Source organism: Cebus imitator, unplaced genomic scaffold, assembly GCF_001604975.1.
Source record: "Cebus imitator isolate Cc_AM_T3 unplaced genomic scaffold, Cebus_imitator-1.0 Scaffold51, whole genome shotgun sequence".
Classification (NCBI taxonomy): Eukaryota; Metazoa; Chordata; class Mammalia; order Primates; family Cebidae; genus Cebus; species Cebus imitator.
In genome coordinates, this window is record NW_016107366.1 from 4609270 (window position 1) to 4622846 (window position 13577).

At 42.8% G+C, this 13577-nt stretch overlaps 1 protein-coding gene across 6 annotated transcripts in view; it reads left to right on the forward strand.

The window, feature by feature from the left end:
- The window catches only part of PGAP4 (post-GPI attachment to proteins GalNAc transferase 4), a 12705-nt gene extending 6989 nt beyond the window's left edge, over positions 1 to 5716 (forward strand). For 3 of the 6 annotated variants that reach the window (XM_017527775.2, XM_017527776.2, XM_017527780.2), the window contains one exon: positions 3534 to 5716. In XM_017527775.2, coding sequence (XP_017383264.1) covers positions 3592 to 4821 — 1230 coding nt within the window. In that variant the 5' untranslated portion in view covers positions 3534 to 3591 and the 3' untranslated portion in view covers positions 4822 to 5716. The remainder of the gene's footprint in view (positions 1 to 3533) is intronic. The other 3 variants (XM_017527777.2, XM_017527779.2, XM_017527778.2) reach the window with 1 other exon arrangement.
- Positions 5717 to 13577: the final 7861 nt, after the last annotated feature.

Here is a 13577-nt window from a genome sequence, read left to right on the forward strand (position 1 = left end):
GAATGACTATATAACTCAATGTGGTTGGATTTTGAGAAAAGCAGTCATCTAATCTTGGATGAAGGATCTGATCCTAGCTCCTGTGTGCTGGGTGGGTGTGGTAGATTGCATTATTGTTCAGAATATTTTCTGCCCCTCCCTGGGGGCAATTTCTTCAGTCCTTCATTGGCTTCAGGTGTGGCCATGTATCTTTTGGCACTCCCTTCTTGCAGGGAAATGACATAACTCTACTGTCAAATTTGAGTTATTATGTGACTTGTTCCAGTCAGTGAAATGTGGATGGAAGTGACTTGTGTCCCTTTTGAGCAGTGGCTTTGAGAGCCAGCTTGTGGTTAACTATTTCTCTTTTTTCTCTCTACCACAAAACCAGCAGTGTTAAAAAAAAAAAAAAACAAAAAAAACAGTTCTATCTGCCTGGGTCCTAGAATACAGACAACAGGCAACAAAGGCACAATTGACCTACAATGGACAAGTAATATAAGCAAGAATTCAACCTTAGTTCTCATAAGCCACTGAGATTTTGGGGATCATTACTGAAACCTTCCTTATTCGCTCAATGTGTAATGATTGGGGTTGAGGGCTGGGTCTTAAGCCCTGTGAGTATTCTTAAAAAAATTCCGTACTCTCTGAACAGATTGCTAGATGCTTTCTTTTCTCCTGAGAATTGAGAAATTGGCCTGTTGCTTTTCTTTCCTAGTGAATCTTCACTTTCCCCTCATGCTCTGTGGGAGGAGTAAATCTTCCTGTACCATTGCTTTGGCCAAGGTACGATGAGTGGACTTGGTTTGTGGCACACTGGAACAAGGATGTAAATGTACCTGCATATTTTGACTCGGGCTCTTGTGCAGCTTCCAGGCAACCTAAGAACATACTCCAGGTGATTGTTTCTTCTGCAGCTTGATCTAGAGGGAGGGGCCTGTGGCATGAACTAATTCTGGCCTACATTCTGGAGCTGACCCCAAGGGAGCCACAGCTATCCACAGACCCGTATGCAAGAAATACATGTTATTACTTAAGTTATGAAGATCTGAGGCTTTTAATCAACCCAGCAAAGCTGATTAATATAGGCAGGGACCATGTGGCCTCTGAACCGAATATCTCAATCCCTCTCTTTTCCTGATTATCAGTAGAACAGCAGTCCCACAGACATAGTTTTAAAGGAAAGGACTATACGAGATGTTAATGATTTTATTGCCCCCAGTAGGATAAATTGCCTGGGTCCAAAGGTCCTCTTTATGTCTGTACTAGTGTTTCCATTTCTTTCACCCCTGCCATATCATAGTACATGATGGCCCTTACTATGCGCCTGGCATTTTCTAAGCTGCCTGCCCTATCTCATTGACTCTAGTTCCCTCCTGTAGATTGATCCAGCTTCCCTGTGGTAACAGCAAAGGCAGGGATAATAGTGTGAGCAGAAAGCCACTTGAATGCCTCCTTTTCCAGGGCCAATACTGCAGGAGTGTGAGCTCAGCCCAGTTCTAGTATTGGCTTCCATTAGCAGTGATGTGAAACTGGTGAGGCCACATGGATGTGCAACCACATGATTTGTTAACACCATTGCCCTGAGCAGAGCAGAGGAGGAAGCAACCAGTCTGCAACACACTGGACATTCACAAACCAGCAAGACTGGGGTTGCATACTATTCAAACCTCACCCTGCTTTGTTCCCTCTTTGGGTACTATCTAGATCTCTTAGTTCTCACCTTTGGGTCCCATAGTACAATCTGCTTCTGTGGCTGAAATGAAACTTGTTTCCCTACTTGAGAAATTACCATGTCACTGTGCTATAGACATTTAGTATTCTACACAACTGTAGGCTAACTGCTATAGTGAAGTCCAAAAATTATTGGTGTCTAGACACAGTGGTTTATGCATTGCTCACAACACAGTCCACTCTAGTTTGGGAGGGTACTGGGAGGTGGGCAGTGGGAGGGACCTCTGTTCTATGCAGTCCCAACACTGGGATATGTATGTACAGGATTCAAGGACCCAGGTTTCTGCCATCTGGTGGCTCCACCCTCCTCTAGATCCACCAGAGCTCTCCATTCAGCTGGCAGATCGGGAAAGAGAAAGTCGACATGGCATATCTGTTCTCAACTACCTTGTCCCAGGTGTCACACCTGTCACTTTGCTGACAAGCCCTAGTCACATGACTCTACCTGGAGAAGGCAAGCTAAGAAATGAAGTCTTTCTGTGTGCCCAAGGAGAGAACATGGATTTGAGAGCACTGACTGAGTCTGCTCCACAGCAGCCTTGTATGGTTCCTGGGCAACTCTCCCTTTGCGATAACTCACAAACTAGATAATTTTCCTCAAATCTGTGTAAACCTTATTATGCTTCTGAGGCAACAGGTTTACTTTCTATACTGCAGACACCATTTAGTTTTGCATTGACCTTACTAGCAATTACTGTGTACTGGCTTTGTTCTTTTAATTCTGCTTTTTGTTTTTTGGTTTTTTTGGCACTAGTCTGTTTTCCATCAGAACATTAGACCTGCTAACTTCTAAAATATTTTTATGAGTTTGAACATATGGATAGATTTTAATGGCATTTTTGCTCTGCATTATTTTGCTTATTAACACATTTAATGTTCACAGTAACCCTACAAGACAGGTATTGTTATTTTCATTTTAGAGCTGAGAAATATAAGATACAGAGAGGTAAACTGTCTTCCCACCAAGTGAGAGGCAGAGCCAGGATTCACAGCAACACAAGCCTGGCCTCAGGCCATGCTCTGCACCATCACATCACACAGCATTGTTTCCTGGACCAAACTGGGGGCAACTGTCTCTTTCATCTTCAACTCTGCCTGCCTCTTCCCTCCCTCATTGAAAAGCTACTCTTGGATCTTCCTCCAGATGTTTCCTCCCCTCCCAAGCAAACTCTAGAGCTTGCTTGCTTATGGGAGAAACTTCCTCTCATTGGCACCCATGATTTATAAAAATAAAATGAGAGAACAAGCAGGATTATATTAATGTGTGATTTTAAGCATAGTTGGTGAGATTACAGACATATGAATGGAAAGTGACATTAAGTAACAAAGATATTTCACGGATTCCTAAGTATTCCTTCTCTTGCTGGACAGTTTTTTTGGTAATTGCTATATGCACAGTTAATCAAGTATATACTTGGCCCTCATGCTGGAACTTGCTCTAAACGTGTGTATTTCCTTTGTGCCAAGCCTTGCTTTTTTGCCTGTTTTAAGAACCCATTGTCTGTGTAGCTGGTGAATAGAAATAACAACCCTAACAGCCTACCTGGAGATTTTCTGGCACTTTGTAAACCTAAGTAAATATCTTTAGGCATGGAGACTTGGTTGGATGCACTGAGATCTTGTTACTCATGGAAATAGTAAAAACATCGCATAGGTTGTTAGCAGACACAACCAAAGAACAGTTTCATTTGGAAAACAAAGTCTCTAGAAGCTACAGAGCCTTGAATTATAATTTCTGCTTTGACATGTACTGAGTTCAGTTCTTGGCCATCTTTTGTTTTTAAGTTATCCTTACCATTACCTACTTCTTCTCTCTTTAGGTTTGACTTCTGATGGCTCTGGCCTGCGTTCCAGGATGTTTTCTTCTTGGGACCAGACATGAACAAAGTTGACCTCATGAACACTTCAACCTCTTCAGCTGCCATGCTCCTCCGGAGGCTGCGGCGACTCTCCTGGGGCAGCACCGCTGTCCAGCTCTTCATCCTAACGGTGGTGACATTTGGCCTGCTGGCCCCCCTGGCCTGTCACCGACTTCTACACTCTTACTTCTATCTGCGCCATTGGCATCTGAACCAAATGAGCCAAGAGTTCCTGCAGCAAAGCTTGAAAGAGGGCGAGGCTGCCCTCCACTATTTTGAGGAGCTTCCCTCTGCCAATGGCTCAGTGCCCATTGTCTGGCAGGCCACCCCCCGGCCATGGCTAGTGATCACCATCATCACTGTGGACAGGCAGCCTGGCTTCCACTATGTCTTGCAGGTGGTGTCCCAGTTCCACCGGCTTCTTCAGCAGTGTGGCCCCCAGTGTGAGGGGCACCAGCTCTTCCTGTGCAACGTGGAGCGTAGTGTGAGCCATTTGGATGCCAAGTTGCTCTCCAAGTACGTCCCTGTAGCCAATCGCTATGAGGGCACTGAGGATGATTATGGTGATGACCCTTCGACCAACTCATTTGAGAAAGAGAAGCAGGACTATGTCTATTGCCTGGAGTCATCCCTGCAGACCTACAACCCAGACTACGTCCTGATGGTAGAAGACGATGCTGTTCCGGAAGAGCAGATCTTCCCAGTCTTGGAGCACCTTCTGCGGGCTCGCTTCTCTGAGCCACATCTCAGAGATGCCCTTTATCTCAAGCTCTATCACCCCGAGAGGCTCCAGCACTACATCAACCCAGAGCCCATGCGGATCCTGGAGTGGGTTGGTGTGGGCATGTTGCTGGGGCCCTTACTAACCTGGATATACATGAGGTTTGCCAGCCGCCCAGGGTTTAGCTGGCCTGTAGTGCTCTTCTTCTCCCTGTATAGCATGGGTCTGGTGGAGCTGGTGGGTCGGCACTATTTCCTGGAACTGCGGCGGCTGAGTCCTTCCCTGTACAGCGTGGTTCCTGCCTCTCAGTGTTGCACCCCAGCCATGCTCTTCCCTGCCCCTGCCGCCCGCCGGACCCTCACCTACCTGTCCCAAGTATACTGCCACAAGGGTTTTGGCAAGGATATGGCACTATACTCACTGTTGAGGGCCAAGGGAGAGAGGGCCTATGTAGTGGAGCCCAACCTTGTGAAACACATCGGGCTCTTCTCCAGTCTCCGGTACAACTTTCATCCCAGTCTCCTCTAGGGTGCCAAGAAATGCCTTTCTGAAGTTGGCCACTTCTTGAAGATTCAAATATCAATCTCTTTATTTAGACATGGTTGCCTGCAGGTATTTCACTGTTTACTGTTGCTAGAGATATAGGCACTGGGGCAGCTGAGGACCATCAGTAAGACAAGAGCCTTGGCTTTGGTAGCCTCCTGGCAGGAGCAGCAGTTTGCCACAGGTCCGGACCTCTCCCTCCACACAGCCACACTGCCTCATGCAGTCTGACCCACCCAGTGAGGGTGCATTTGAACACTGGTTATATTCTCCATTTGTTTTTAAGCTCTTCTTTGTGATAGAGCTTGTGACTGCCAAAAATCTTGCGCACAGTGATATGACTGTTTTAGGATCTGAAGGGTAGAATTGTGTGAAAGGTGAGATCCTTTGGAATTGAGTTCTTTCTCATTAGGTATGAAAAATGGATGTATGTTTAGAATATACGCCCAGTGAGGCAGGACCATGTGGATAGATTCCATTTGTTTCCTTGACGTGGTGTAATAAAAACTGATAAAAGCCGTGCAGTGCCCGGCATCTTGGAGGCAGGTGATCTGGCTTTTCTGTTACCTGGCATTTTCTTTGCCTATATGTCTGTTATACACTGATAATTAATATTGTTAGTGAGAACATGAAGGCATGACAAGATCTGGAAGAGCTTCTGAACCATCAAAGTCAGATTGCTTATGTTGAGTAGTGATTTACCATTGAATATTTCTGTACTACTCTAACTCTTTGAAAACTAGACATTTCAGAACGATATAGTATGGGAGAGCTCTTTACAAGCAGCATATCATTTTTCCTGACTTTGCTGGCTGACTGCTTACTCGCATTTCTATTTCTTCTAGATAGCATGATGTTATAGAAAAAAAAAAAAAAAAAACACCATGGACTGAAGTCAGAAGACCTAAACTTTTATTTCATATCTCTGCCATGCCCTAATGACATGACCACCTTGGACACGTCATATAATCACTCTGGGTCTCAATTTCTGTACCTGTAAAATGAGGACAGTAATACCTGTTAAAATTGCCTTGAGGATTAAATGGCAGAATATATATAAAATATCTAGCAAGTGCTTAGGCCATAGAAGACACTTGGCAAACTTTTCTCTCCTATAATAAGCATATACGACTCAAGTTTATTTCAGAAAAAAGATCCTGGTGATGTTAAGTATGAAGTAGTGCATGGGGCTGCCACCTATGTACTAGCGACTCCAGACCAAGCACTGCTAGAATAAAGACTGACTTTTCACTGTGACCTCTGAAGGATGTGCAGCTCAGCTTTCACCTACCCCCACTTTCAGCCAAGCCAAAAGTAACAATTGTTCGTTCAAAGTGGAAATGATCTCCAGTTTGAAAATGAGACCCCTCATGAGTTTATTCTAAGACCAGAGTCTGAAAATTACTTTTCTCAAAATTTACAAACAAGTGTCTTTGACAGTACTTACCAGACTAGTGACCGGCAAGTTCCTTTGTAAGGATGGACGATGATATTAGGGTTCAAGCAATTGTCCAGTTTGTTTCAGTGCCACAGTTTGCTTTTAAATTCCCACAGTTAACTTCCATCTTGAGATGCACTCAAGACCACTGAGGGATTACATAAGGGTTGATTACCCACGCTCTTCAGATGAACAAATTAAGACCCAGAGATGCTAAACTGTTCTCCAGGTCACAAAGCTGAACAGCAGCATAGCCAGAATGGGAACAGAGCTCTTCTGACTTCAAGCCCCTGCACTTTTTTCTTAACCACATTTATTTTATAAATATCTATGTGGTCAAAGTCTCTTTTGTAAAATCTGAGTATAACGTGGACTAAATAATGTCTCTGTAAGCTACGATAGCAGAGCTTGTCGTGTTAGTTTGGGGGAACAAACAGATATAAGTATGTACTGTAGTGTTATAGTGAGCTGTGATGTATCCCCCAGCAATGTCCAAAGTGATCAGAGTTCCTAGATGACTTATTACAATGTTGGGATCCCGCTCCTTCATTCCTCCTCTCTCAGTGACCTGTCCGCCCCCAAGCTTTAGAACTGAACCGTCTCCAACTTAGTACTCGTTACAGTTTGTTGCATTAATGATTGGATCTCCTCATGAAAGTTTTTTGACCAATGACAGTGGAGCCACTTTAAGCTAGCCAGGCCCAAGATAGGGAAGCACTGCTGGTTTACATTTCTGCTCTAATTCATTTGTCTATCGCATGCAGATACCCCCTCCCCGACTTCTCCATTGCTGAAGGCAAAGGCCATCCTTCCTGTCCAGTATCTCTACCTACACACTAACGCGCTTTTTCCCGATTGAGCTGAATTAGGATCTGCTGTCCTTGGACATGTTCTGCAGATGCAAGCCCAGTTCTGCTCTTCTGCTCCTACCCACCTCAAGATCTTCCTTCATTTCATCCCTTATTCTTATAAGGAGTCTAATTTTTGTGTATTGTTCTTGATTAGGGCAGCTGACAGCTTTACACCAAAGCTGAAGTCTCTCATTTAATCCTAAGCAAGGAGCTGGGGAGAACTAAGATATCCTTCCCGTATCAAGGGACATAGGTTACCAGAAGGGTGGAAGTCTTAACAGGCTCACTAACCTTTCTGAGTTTAAGTTACGGTCAGGCTTAAGAAGCTCTCTCTTGTGACTGAGTGTATTTGCATAGACATGTCTGTGAAAATAAAAGCACCCATTTTGCTAAGGCTTTCTGAGACCTTTATCATTGTCTGTCTTTCATGAATGGATTTTTCTGATGTGGCAAATACTATGGGTTCTCTGCCCCCACACACATAGTTTTGTATTCCCAAGGTAGCCATTCAAAAGTATTGGCTGCTGCCTGCACAAGCAACCATGGCCACAGATCTCTGGGCCACAGCAATGCCAGAGCATTTATCCGTCTTTTTCTGGATGAAAACAAATTGGGGGTCACCCCTACCACCCAGATCATCTTACCTCTCACCAGTATACCCCTGGTACAGTGTGGTGATCATTCCTTTACTCTTTCCTGCCTCTTGGCCTAAAAGTCTTAGAATAAGCTGCAAAGCTGCCATGGGTGGTATTCCTGTCTAGTGCTCCATTGGCAACACCAAGAAGAGTCAGCCACACCTGCAGCCTGGGAGAGAAAACCCAGCTTTCCCCTGAGAGAAACACGGGGATCCCTCACACCCACCCTCTGCCAACACATGCTGAAAACAAAATCAGTACAATAACAAAGTAAAAAAATAGCTTCGTGTGGTGATGGAAAGACTTCCTCTTAACACTTGCCATTCCCTCTGCTTGGAATGCATGTAAAAAACTTTTAATAGGATTAAAATTGTACACTATAACTAATTCTCAGTACCTAGACCCCATTCTTTTTCCTCTTCCTGATTTTCTTTCCTAGTCCATTTCTTTTTGTCCAGTATTCCTTTTGTTCGTAGGCAGTTCCACTGTGAGTCCTTTACTCTTTCTCATTCATTCATTGCTCACTATGTGTCATGTTCTATTCTAGGTGTTGGGGATATAGCAATGAATGAAACAGAAGACCCCTGAGTTCATGTTCTATGGGGAAGGTGAAGTAGAAAAAAACTCAAAAGAATAAATAAGGGAATTTCAAGAGGTTTGAAGTAAATCTAACTAGTTAATGTGATAGAGGGACCTAGGGATAGGGAAGGGCATGAACTGCAGATAGGATGGGAAATCTCTTCGGGGAGATTAAAATTGAACTAAGATGTGAACTGCACAGAAAAATTCAGCCAAGGGAAAAGCATTCCAGAGAAAGAGCATAGCAGTGCAAAGGCCTTGCAGAAGGAACCAGTTAAGAAAGTCCAAAGATGAAAGAAAGCCAATGTAGCTAGAGCTTGAAGAATGAGGATGGCAGTGGGAAGACGTGAAGGTCAGTTTGCAGGGGCCAGATATAATCAAGCCTGGAAGGTGATATAGCTGTTTGAATTTTATTCTAAATGCAGTGAGAAACCAGCTCCTTAGCAAGATAATATTTTGTTTTTCCAGAACGTTAACTGTCCATTATTTAGTTCCTTTGCATTCTCATAAGCTGATCATATAAACATTCTGTGACAGTAGGGCATCCATTAGAGATTTATTATATAAGGGAACGTGGGACATGCAAGAGCAGATGACAAATGTAGAAACTCTCTGCTTCACTTGGCATCTCTGTCCTTTTCCTCATCTTTCTGATATTTTAAAGCTACTGTGTTCCTACATACATATGCTATCTGTTCCTTCATTCTCTTTGATACATTCATCATTTGCCTTTACATTGTCATCTGTTTTTACTCCCAAATGGTTAACATAGGTGCTTCTTTTGGAATCAGTTTATTATTTCATATTTCTGTATCAGTTGCTAGGAGAAAGACCAGGAAAATATGTTAAATTCTAAACCAAAAATTCCCATTCACTGCAGAGTAATGATTCCCAAAACTGCTGCAATTCAGGTAGTGGGGTGAACTGAAGCCACAACACGTCACCACCACAATCCTAATAAATTAATTTGTTTGTTCGTTTGTTTTGGTCTGCTAGCTCTTCCAAATTTCCAACCGTCTTTGACATAGTCCCAAGGATTTTCCAAATAATATCCCACCTAGAAAACGGTTTCAGTTAATAAGCATTTTTCAGCAAATTCTATTGTAGTTGGGATAAAAATATCCAGGGATAAAAATATCCAGTGGCCTAAAATTCCCCAATTTTATGTCATGTGTTGCTGTAACTCAACAGTGCATCATACTGCACATAAAAATCCCACAGTAATCAACACCAATTAAAGTGCCTCTCCACCTAAATTAAATTACCAGCTAAATAAATTCTCCCAAATGAGGACTGTATTAAGGTAAATTAGATTAGTTGTATCAAACTTGTATTCTGCAGTTGCACTGTAGTATTCTCACCATTTTTCTTCAAACAACAACAGGAAAAGAAGGCACAATGCAATGTTCCCATTAAAGAAACAACAAAATCAGTTATCAATTTTTAAGCAAACAGCTGTAACCTAATTCCCCATTGTGCTTTTTTTTTTTTTCCCCCTGCAAACATTGGCTGCCATTTAATTTTGGAAAAGAAATAGACAGAACTTTCAGTTTTCCTATTAGGCATGTTACTCACAGTGGTTGGGATTCAATGTTTCTAGCTTTGCCCCAAGCAGGGCAAAATTTCTGATTAACTAGTTTTCAAGTCAATCAGTCTGTGTAGATTTATTTCCAGCAGTGTATTTGTACAATGCCTCCTGTCCTTCTCAACCATACCCTTCTCCAGCCCCAGTATATCCAAAATCCATGGCCAATTGGGGTTCCGAAAAAGTTTGGCTTCCATCTAGCTCTCCTCCAAAGAAGTTAATGAAAGAGGAGGCAGGATTTCATCTTCTTTCTGGATGGTGCACTTGGAATATATCTAAATTTTAAAAGCTATATATGTAAAAAATGGTGTGTGTCTGTATCACATTCAAAATCATAGTTCATGTATTATTCTCCAAGGGAATACATCAAACAAATTAATCATGACTAAATCTAAATTTAGCAGTTTATTCTCATCTTAATGAATACTAAATCCTGTTTGCGATTTTCACTCAAATAACTCAAGCTTTTTCCTTTTTAATCTCCTTGAACTTTTAGCTGAAGTGCCTCAATCTGCAGAAACACATTTCCATGTTTGAAACAGGAAAGGCTTGGAAGAGATTAGAATCGCATTATATTTCACTTAACAGTAAACACCACGGGAAGAACTATTTCAAACAAACTAACCCCTTCTTGTCACACTTAAACATTAACCTCAACCCCAAGGTAGACAGATACTAAAATTCAGAATTGCATCCCAGGAGGCCTTTAGGACAAATTAATTTTTGTTCTGTAAAAGGCACCATGTGTCATGTTTCATGTCAATTTACATTTATTGAGTGCCTCCTGAGTGAGAGGTGCTGTGCTCAGTGCTGGAGACTCAAAAATGAGTGAAGAAGACATGCTTTCTTCCTTTTAGAGCCTTCCAAATGAGGGAGTTAGCAACATCAGGTAAGTCCTGAGATGACAGGATCACACAGTGCAGTCTCTACATTGCCCCAAAGCACTGCGACTCCTAAGTTATCCCAAATTCCTTAACTTCTCTGCAACCTCTTTTGCTGAGGACAATATGATCCAACAAAAAAAGTCTCCTACTAACCAAGAGAATGTTTGATACAAACACTTAATTTCAGAAACAATTGTCTCCCAAAGCATTTGGCTTGCCCAAAGATGACTTACCTTGTGGGCAGCTCCTGGCCACACCTGTCTCAAAGAACAATCAAGCTAAACCCAGACAGTTGCATTGTCCACCCCTCCTTGCTGACAGAAGCTTGCTGATGTGCGAATGGAGAGAGAGAGGACTGGGAAAGTCACAACTTGTCCTTGCTCCCTCAAGGTAAGTCTCATCCCTTGAAGCTTGCCTACTGCCTCATTGCCTTTCCCAAGTCTTGTGCCACCTCGGAGCTTCCTGTGTCATAACTTCACTATAGCTGATTGCGAGCTGAATTCAGTCTCCTGGCACTCTCCTCACAGAATGACTATAGCCCTTCTTTGAACCCTGCAGTTTTTAGCCGAGGACCACATATTTTTCCCACATATTCTCGTCAGTGTTTCCCATAGGGACCCTCAGTCCTGAAAAGACACATCCCTTACTTTTGGCCAGGCACAGTGGCTCACGCCTATAATCCCAGCACTTTGGGAGGCCAAGGTGGGTGGATCAGGAGGTCAAGAGATCGATACTATCCTGGCTAACATGGTGAAACCCCGTCTCTACTAAAAATACAAAAATTAGCTGGGTATGGTGGCACGTGCCTGTATTCTGAGCTACTCGGGAGGCTGAGGCAGGAGAACTGCTTGAACCCAGGAGGTGGAGGTACAAGTGTGCCAAGATCACGCCACTGTACTCCAGCCTGGTGACAGAGTGGGACTCTGTCTCAGAAATAAATAAATAATTTTTTTAAAAAAAGACATATCCCTTACTTTAAAAAACTAAAGTTTTTTAAAGTTCATTTAGACAACCCACACTGGTATGGGCCAGAGTCCTCAGAATGACTCTGAGGATAGCTGACTAAGCTGCTGCTCCAGAACACTGAAATATGTCATAATTCACAATCACTGTTCATAACTGTGTGACCACCATAAATCTTACCTTCAAGGATGCTCTCATCTGAATGAACTAAGCAGAAGAAACCAAACAATAAGAGTAGGGCTTGAACTTTTTAGCAAATTCAGTTCTTAACTAATTAGAAAGCATGCATGAGCTAATAGTTTCTTACCCCTTGCCAGGACGGAAATGCAGAAATTTGATTTATACGGGAAAATTCTGCTTTTCAACTTTCACTTGCCAAAGGTAAAACAACTCAAATGAAAAGAAAAAATGGTGTTACCCATTTATTTTCCCAAAAGAGATGTTTGGAATGCTCTTTTACATTCTCTTCATATATGGGCAGAGTTGTGCTGTAAATTTTGCAAGTTGGTTTCAGGGCAAGAAATGGTTGTAGCATTAGGATGCATTCAGTGGCAAGTAAAAGAATCTAGTCTCCAAGAGGCTTAAGCAATAATGATGCTTAATTTTCTCACCTGTCAAGAGGTCTGGAGAAGGCAGTTGCAGCAGTGCACTGATGTCATCTAGGACCCAGATTCCATCTGCTCTTCTGTTCTGCCATCTCTTGCCACCTCAGCTACTGCAGCTTCAAATATCATGTCCTCACAGAACTGCATACAATGAGAGTAGGAAGGGGCTGGGATAAAAAGCTTTCTCTTATAAAGTTCTGTGGTGGTTGTTTTGTTTTCCTTTTTCCAGGAAGAGCAATTTCAGGAAGTCTCCCAGCAGACCTCTCCTTTTGCTTCATAGGGTCAGAATTAGGCCACATACCCACTTCTAGACCAATCACAGGCAAAGGAAAACAGGACAAGCCCAGTTGCAATTCATTCCCTTGGGGCTTGAATAGGGGCCCATCTTCCATGATCTCAGTGGCTCCTTACCCACCACCTAAACAAGATGGGGCTGTTGTTGGTCAGGAAGAAGAGGCACATGGATAGCTCTTGGGTAAAATGTGAATAGTAACTGCCCTGTTGCTGGGGGAAGTGATCAAGATTTTTTTTTTTTTTTTTAAGACAGAGTTTTGCTCTTGTTGCTTAGACTGGAGTACAATGGCGAGATCTCGGCTCACCACAACCTCCATCTCCAGGGTTCAAGCGATTCTCCAGCCTCAGCTTCCCGAGTAGCTGGGATTATAGGCTTGCACCGTCACACCTCGTTAATTTTTTTTGTATTTTTAGTAGAGACGGGGTTTCCCCATGTTGGTCAGGCTGGTCTCGAACTCCCGACCTCAGGTAATCCACCTGCATCGACCTCCCAAGGTGCTGGGATTAAAGGTGTGAGCCACTGTGCCCAGCCTGATCAAGATTTTTAATAGCCTTTCTGCTTTTGCCATTTTATTTGGAAATTGAAGTAGCATGGAAATTTATTTAAATATAGTCATATGGTTAGGTTAGGCACATTATTGAAAAGATATTCTTGGCTGCTACGAGATTGTTTGGAGCTGTCAAAGGGCTTTGAGAGGCGTAGTTTCTTAGATTCCTGGTGGCCCATAAGATTGTGCTTTCTTTCTCATATGAAAGGACATCTGAAGAGCAGAACATGAAACATCACGGGAACAATAAGATCATTGCTGTCACTTTCAACAAAGTACAGATAATCAAATTCACTTTGGACATGGGATTGACCACTTGGCCATGGAAGCTTATGCTTATTTTCAACCTATTGTGGAAA